Source organism: Phaethon aethereus (genome assembly GCF_964289735.1).
Source record: "Phaethon aethereus genome assembly, chromosome: 4".
Lineage (NCBI taxonomy): Eukaryota > Metazoa > Chordata > Aves > Phaethontiformes > Phaethontidae > Phaethon > Phaethon aethereus.
Window position 1 is genome coordinate 3,176,465 of NC_138578.1, and position 7,072 is coordinate 3,183,536.

The window sequence follows — 7,072 nt, forward strand, 5'->3', positions numbered from 1 at the left end:
GGGGTGGTTAGAGTCTGGAGGAGAGGGATTTGCAAGTTGTTTTAAATCCTCTGCCCAGGGCTGGTGTGGGGTTGCTTTAAAATACTGAGGCAGTATCTTTTCTGGCAAATGGTATGTCATCTCTATGGACTGGTAAAAGTATGAAAAACTGGGCTGGCTGTGAGGCGGGATACGGTCAGGTAAGCTACAGCTCACCACTCGTTACAGCGCACAAATCGATTGGCACCTAACAGCAGAACTGTTGCTGTTACTTCATCGGCCTGTTTCAGTACGGTTACCATGGAATCATCATAGAATCACAGAATGGTTTGGGTTGGGAGGGACCTTAAAGATCATATAGTTCCAAGCCCCCTGCCATGGGCAGGGATGCCTTGTGCTAGACTGGGATGCTCCAAGCTCCGTCCAGCCTGACCTTGAACACTTCCGGGGATGAGGATCCATCCTGGCAACCTGTGCCACGGCCTCACTGCCCTTAATGTGCTGTGCTTTCCTATGGCAGCTGTTAGTTCTGCCTGTTTCTGTATTTTTCCCTTTTCACAGCGCTAGGGGCATATACAAAAAACTTCCCGATCCACTAGCCTGCTGGAAAGGACACCAAGCATGGGGCTGTATATAGGCATATCTCTAAGGTTAATAATCATTGGGATAAACCAAAAACAGAGTTAGTGTAATTTAGGTGGGAAATCCCCATTGCTTTGCCGATGCCATCTCCATGCCTGAGACTTGCGTGTCAAGAAACAAAGCTCATGGAAAGATTCAGTGCAAAAGCCTAAGTGTTACTGTGGCTTTCTAGGTCAGATACTGGAAAGCTGTGCTTCCTGTTAGGAACAAAAAATGAGGACGAGTTACCTGTCAAGTCTAAGTTGAAGTGCTACAGGGCATCTGGCTAAACTGGCGTGACGCAATGTGCTCTGTGAAGAGGAGCCTCAGGAGCTGCTTTTATATAGTATTATTTATTGCCTTTTAATTCTACAGTAGGAAACTGAAGTTGCTTTGAGTTTTGCTTTGCTCCTCCCAAGAGCAGGGGTAAACCTTGTAAGGTAGTCCCTAACCTAAAAGCGTACCTAAGGACTAATTAACAACAAACAGTTGTAAGTGGATGCTCTGTGTCCAGTAATCCTGATGATTATATCCGCAGTATGTGTATTGTCTGCGGAGAAAGAGCTAGGAACTTGAAACCTGTTCTTTGGAGCAAGACAAGGGACCAGTTAGAAATCTCTCCTTCTAAAGTACAAGTTTAGGTAGATAAAGTTTGAGATGTTTTTCTTGAAGGCAAATCTTTTAAGAGAAGAATTCATCTAACAGGTGTGAAAATGAGGGGGAAATTGTTTTGGCTCCACTCGACATTTTCTGCATAGATGTTATGAATCAAATGGGCTCCTGGAAGGTCAGGTGTGTTACAGCTACTTTAGCTTCAGATGTCTCCTGCTTTGACACAGAACCCTCGTGAAGTAGGAGCTGAGTTGATTCTCTGAGTTAACTGTGAGGCGAGAGCATCTGTTCCTTTGTGGGGTGGAAGTTGCTGGGATTCACCTGTCAGAGTGGAAAGGGGGTGGTAGCGAGTGCTGTGACACAAACTATGCCATTTATAAGCAGGCTGTAAGTGAGTTCTCGATGTGGCCACACAGCACTCTTCCTGGGTGGAACCTCTCTGAAGTAAGCTCAAGGTGGGATGTTGCACTCGAGCTGAGAAGTGGTAGACTCAAGAGAAAAATGCTCTTTACAAGCTGGAAAAGAGAGGAGATGAATATTAGGAGTAACCAAGTGTTTTGAGGAGCTTTGTTGCACTGCTCTGTGCTAGTAGTATCCCCGATGGGTTTTTGGAATGGGAGGTTGCCAGGTTTTGACCTTTTAGTTGCATTTCAGCCACTTCTGCCATCTCAATTCCTTCTGCTTTTGTTTCCCTAGAGGACTATAAGTGAGAGCAGATCTCTGCCTCTTTCTGAGGTTGGTGCTCACCTGTTTGAGGCGATGAAAGCTGGCTATGCTGTCAACCTGGAGCGAGCAGGTCTGACTCCTGAAGTTCAACAGGTCATTTCTGACGTTATCCGTAATCCTCCCATTGACTCGGGTAAGCATCGCAGCCCTTAACTGAGGCTTCTCGTGACAGTCGCAAGCAGATGAAAGGAATGAGAAACTGACAGCTCAGCAGCTTTTTTCAGGTAGAACCCATCATTTCTGGAAGGCCTGTGGCAAGACAGAGCTTGGTAATGTCAGGGTCATTGCTTTCTTCTCAAGGTTATGTTGTAAAATAAGGCGACTGTGATTCGTTGAAGAGCAAAAGAGGGTAGCCTTTTATAAATCCCTTCATTAAATTGTATGACCGTTGAAAAGATTCAGGCATCATTGTTAAACGTGTATTTACTCAAGTGCTTTTGGAAAAAAAAATCAGCCTGACCAAGTCTTCCTATACGTACTGGCATCTACAGAAAATACGCTGAACAAGAGCTGTAGAATTTCCCTAGTGCAGCTTCTGCAAGATACTTGTTTACAATGAGAAGGCTGAGAAGTGCAGGGAAAGCAGTTGTTCCTCTTAATGCTGTCATCTGGTGCCACGGCCTGGTTCAGAGATTGAAGGCAACCATGTATTGACTTGCAGTTCTGAGACTGAGTGACTTGAAGTTCAGCCTTGCCCTAGTAGTTGGAGTTGTTAGGTTGGCAGAGTTTGCTGACTTGCCCTATTGTGGGTGAATTTGTCTTTTTAGCAGCAGTTACAGGCTCAATGAGATGCTCGGATTGCCGTCTTAATTTAAGTGCCGTGTTGGAATGGAGAACCAGCGTGGCCCTATATTTAAGAAAGTAGAGAGGCTTTTCATCCTGAGCTAATACAGCCTTTGTCTTGAGAGAAGACAGTTGATAGGACATGCAAGTTAGAGGCAGGCGATCCTCATGTTTTAGACTAAATCTGAGGCTGGTAAGTTTGCATGAGCAGCAATGAGGTGGGGATTTATTCCATGAGCTCATGATCTGTTTTCTTAGGAGTCAAACCCATATGTTACTTCCATTTTTGTATTTTCCATGCCTTAATCTATCCTATGCTTTAATGAGGGACAACTGATGTGTTTCACAACATGAGAAAACTGAATAAGGGGCAAGAGGATTAAAAACCTATTAACACTGTGTTTATTTTTTTCCAAGACACCACCAAAATACAAGCAATTAGAAAACTTGTTCCTGCAAAAATTGAACTGTATCTCATCAGGATGACTATTGCATTATTGGAGAAAGAGGATAGAAATAAGTCTCAGGACTGCTCAGGTGTCAAAAGGATGTTGGTGTGGTCACAAGGGCAGCAGGAAAAGACAGGAGCAGATGAAGCAAGCAGGGAAGATCCTTTGTGGAGTAAAACGGAGGTCAGTAAAAGAAGGTATAAAACTGGTTTTGTGAAAAGAACGTTTCCTCATTGTAGGAGCAGACTAAAAGCCCTTCTATGTTGTTGCTGTTACCAGCAGTGCTTAGTGTCTCATCTTTCCCTCAGCGCTGAGTTGGGACTGTCTCTTCTCCTCTGAGAGCAATGTTCAGAGCACAACCAAAGGGTTCCCCTTGCTAAGTATGGACCTAGAAAGAGGGCTGCCCCTGTGCAGGCTTGCTGTCATCTGTTAAAACGTGTCACTCCTGTGGGACTGTCAGCTCATCTCTACCATAGTAAGTCCTGGACATGCAGCGCAGGAAGGTCGGTCACACGATGGTCCACCACTGTCAACCATCACAGCTTAGTAGTGGCCTCAGAGGAGGGATCAACGCTTTCTGCTGTCATCCAGCCCTTTGACAGGGATGCAAAGGGTCCCCTGTAAAATCCCATATGTACAGTGACTGAGGCAGTGGGGGGAAAGCTGAAATTCCAAGTTCCCTCCAGTATGAAAACCTTTAAGCTGGATCCTTTGTAGCCACAAAGTCCATGTTCTGCCCTCACCTAGCTTCTGCACATTGGTATCTGATCACCAATGTGTTATGGGAACAGTGCTTCTTTTGCTATGCGGAAAGCTCTAAGATAGCCGAGAAGTTCAGTGTGAAAAAGCCAGAAGCAATGCCTTCCAGAAATGTTTCTGAGTCTTTCATGGGTTCTTCTCTTGCTTGAAACTGCTGGGCACAGCTGTGATAACAAGAAGTGTCATGCCATAAGTCGGACTCATTGGGGAGAGACCTCTGGAATAAGGACCTCTGTTGCTGTCTGAGAAAGGCAGCGTTAGTATTCTGAGCCTTGGGCTGGCTTTTCTGTGCCTCCCAAGTTCCAGTTCAGCACTTTGTACAAAAGGCCACCCTGCCCTGAGTAGCTCCTGGTGGGAATGGTAAAAAGAAATTCCAGACTCTAAATCCATCTGCTGCCTGGGTTAGGATTTCATGTCTGTTCCTTACGGGGTTTGGAGTTGATTTCTTGAACTCCAGCTAAAACAATTTTTCAAGCCTTGCTTTTTTGCCAGATTGGTTATTTCTTGCATACTTGAGTGCTGTTTTGTTTCTACAATATCTGTGTCTGAGCTGCCTTTTCCCTGAAGTTAACCTCCTGACAGTCCAATTGTGTGAGCTCTAATTACACTTTCTTTATGGTACTGTTAACTGCTGGAGCTAATAACATGAATGACATGCTATTAGAAATCAGATTAATTCTATACAAATGAGTAGACTGCAAATCCAAAAGCTAACCCAAATAGTCTTTATTTACTGTTTCAGAAGATGTCCTGTTTGTAATAATTCTCTGTAGCAAACAGCTTTTAAATCTGCCAATGTTCCTAGTTTTTAACAACCTTATTATGTTACTGCTGCTTTTACAGGGTCATTTCATCAATCCAACATTGAAGGAAGGAGCAGAGAAAACCCATCTGCAAGAGGTGCCTTCGGCTTCGGTAAATGGATGTTCTTACTGTAATAAAGCATGTAGTAGACTTGCCATCAGCAATGCTGTCAGTAACACAGATACGTAGTTGATGCAAAGATCTCAGCTTGGCTGTTTCAACCTATGACCGGCAGGCGTTATATAGAAATTAGAAGTTAATACCTCTGTGCCACTATGCCACTTTTAACTGATGCCTTTGCTGTAAAAACGTGCTTGAAAACACAGCACATGTCCGTCCGAAGCAAGTATTTAAAGTTCTCAGAGCCATGGGGATGGCAGAATTGTTCTTCTCTACTAGAAGAAAAATATGCCCACATACAAGTTCCAGTCCCCTTGTGTTTGAAATGGATGCACTTCACTTGCTCAAATTTTGTTGTGGTGAAATGGGTAAAAAATAGCTAGTGATCTCATTAAGCAGAGGTGTTGGAACTTTATAATTAGACTCATTGCTTCCAGGAGAAAAAAAAAAACCTCCAAAATGCAGTCTTTGCATTGAATCTGGTTTGTGCAGACTTAAGCTCTAATGCTGTGATACATTTAACAGCCTGCTGCCTTACTGTCATATGGACAGGCTGTACGGAGCGGGGATGACAGCCAGCCAGGTAGCGGAGGGGCAGCAGGCTGCCTGAAGCCCATCACGCTGGCCTCCTGTAATCAGCCTGCCCTCCATCCCTGTGAGGAGGAACTGTTTGCTGACGCTCAGCCAAAGGTGAGGCTGCATGTAGCTCTGTGCCGGGAGCGGAGCCCAGGCCTCTTTCCGGTATAGGGTTGCGTGATGTGTGCTGATTACATCAAGGATTTTTTGCGCTGGTGCTTGTATAAATGCAAGTTATATGAGTATACATGCAGCCTTTTTTTGTAAAGGGAGCTCGTGTGGCTCTGACCAGCACTACTTGCTGTACAGCTTCAGTTAGAAGCTGGATATTTATGACAGTGCAAAACATGATGCAGACAAATCATTATTCATGGTCTGGTCAGTGTTGAGTAGGTGTAACTCCCAAGTAGCACAGCAGCTATCTTATTTGAAACACTAAACACGCATATATTTTTATATATGTACAGATATGTATAATCACAGGAAAAAAGCAGGATCGTTGTCATGGTCTCTGCACCCTTCCTGCTTCACTCGAGCTTGGGCTGCATGTCCTGGTGTTGTGCGCACACCTGAGGCAAGTGCTGGAGCAACCTCTCTCCTGGTCCTCCCGATACGTTTCCCAGGGCAGCTAACATGCAGTCTTGTTCATCTTGTGATGAACCTTCTGACAGAGTTACGTTTTCCATTATTTAAAAACTGGTGGCTGAAGGATGAGCAGAAACCTGTTTATCTCCTAGCTGTAAGCTCTTGCAGGAATTTGCGGCTTGGTGTTGCCATAGCATCTCTTCCTACCACGGTGTGTGAGAGACAGCTCTCCTTGGGCAACATAAGCCCAGAGCGAGTCCTGCAGAGCTCGTGAGCTGTGTGAGGGAGGGAGGGAGGGGAAACCCACAGCTGTGTTAGTGGGTTTCAGTCCTTTTTTTTCTTGGGTAGTAATGGGGGGAGGTAGCAGGTACTGCAGATAAATCACCACCTTCATCCCCTGCCTGGGGCTGTATTCTTTAATGTGTCACACTAAGGACCTGAAGTTCTTTTATTTGTTGTCTTGGCAGTTGGGGTTGGGGGGTTTTTATTGTTTGTTTTTTCTGAAGGTCAGTGTATTACGTAGATGTGTGCCAGCATTCTTGGTTTGTCAAGCCAAATGTTTCCCAGTTTTGATTCTTCTCACTGCTACAGCTTGAGGTTTTTGCATGGTGGGTTTTTTTGACTTTCAATTACGTAACACAGCTGTTGTGTTTATAACACAGTTCATGTCTGCTGATGAGCATGACTTTCTGTGTTAGAGCTATATCAGTTAGATGGTAACCGCTTGCCTTTTTCCAGATGTTTGGTTTGTTCTTTCAGGGCACACGTCCCCCCTGTAAGAGGAAGGTGCCAGCATGGTTTGGAACCTCAGCTGTACCAGTTCTACCTGTAACCCAGATGAAGAAATCCAAAGTGGAGACCAGAAAAGGGATTTTCAGTTGAAGATAAAAATCAAGATTTATTTTTTTACCTTGCCTCCTTCTGTAAATAGTGTTTACTTTGCTGCTGTAGTTGGTCTTGTCTCTGCTTTATTCTTCATGCTTGCAGACGACTCTTCTCTCCTCTTCCCTGCGTGAGGCGAGAGGACCGCGGCCCTGACAGCACGTTTCTGCTTTTCA

The 7,072-nt window shown here is 44.7% G+C and overlaps 1 protein-coding gene across 1 annotated transcript in view; it reads left to right on the top strand.

Moving 5' to 3' along the window:
• WRN (WRN RecQ like helicase) overlaps positions 1-6,896 on the top strand; it is a gene marked incomplete at its 3' end in the record, with an annotated part of 43,843 nt that extends 36,947 nt beyond the window's left edge. Inside the window, exons 31-35 of the mRNA XM_081999443.1 lie at positions 1,909-2,071; positions 3,139-3,353; positions 4,773-4,844; positions 5,406-5,543; positions 6,774-6,896. Coding sequence (XP_081855569.1) covers positions 1,909-2,071; positions 3,139-3,353; positions 4,773-4,844; positions 5,406-5,543; positions 6,774-6,896 — 711 coding nt within the window. The remainder of the gene's footprint in view (positions 1-1,908; positions 2,072-3,138; positions 3,354-4,772; positions 4,845-5,405; positions 5,544-6,773) is intronic.
• Between the last annotated feature and the right edge of the window lie 176 nt (positions 6,897-7,072).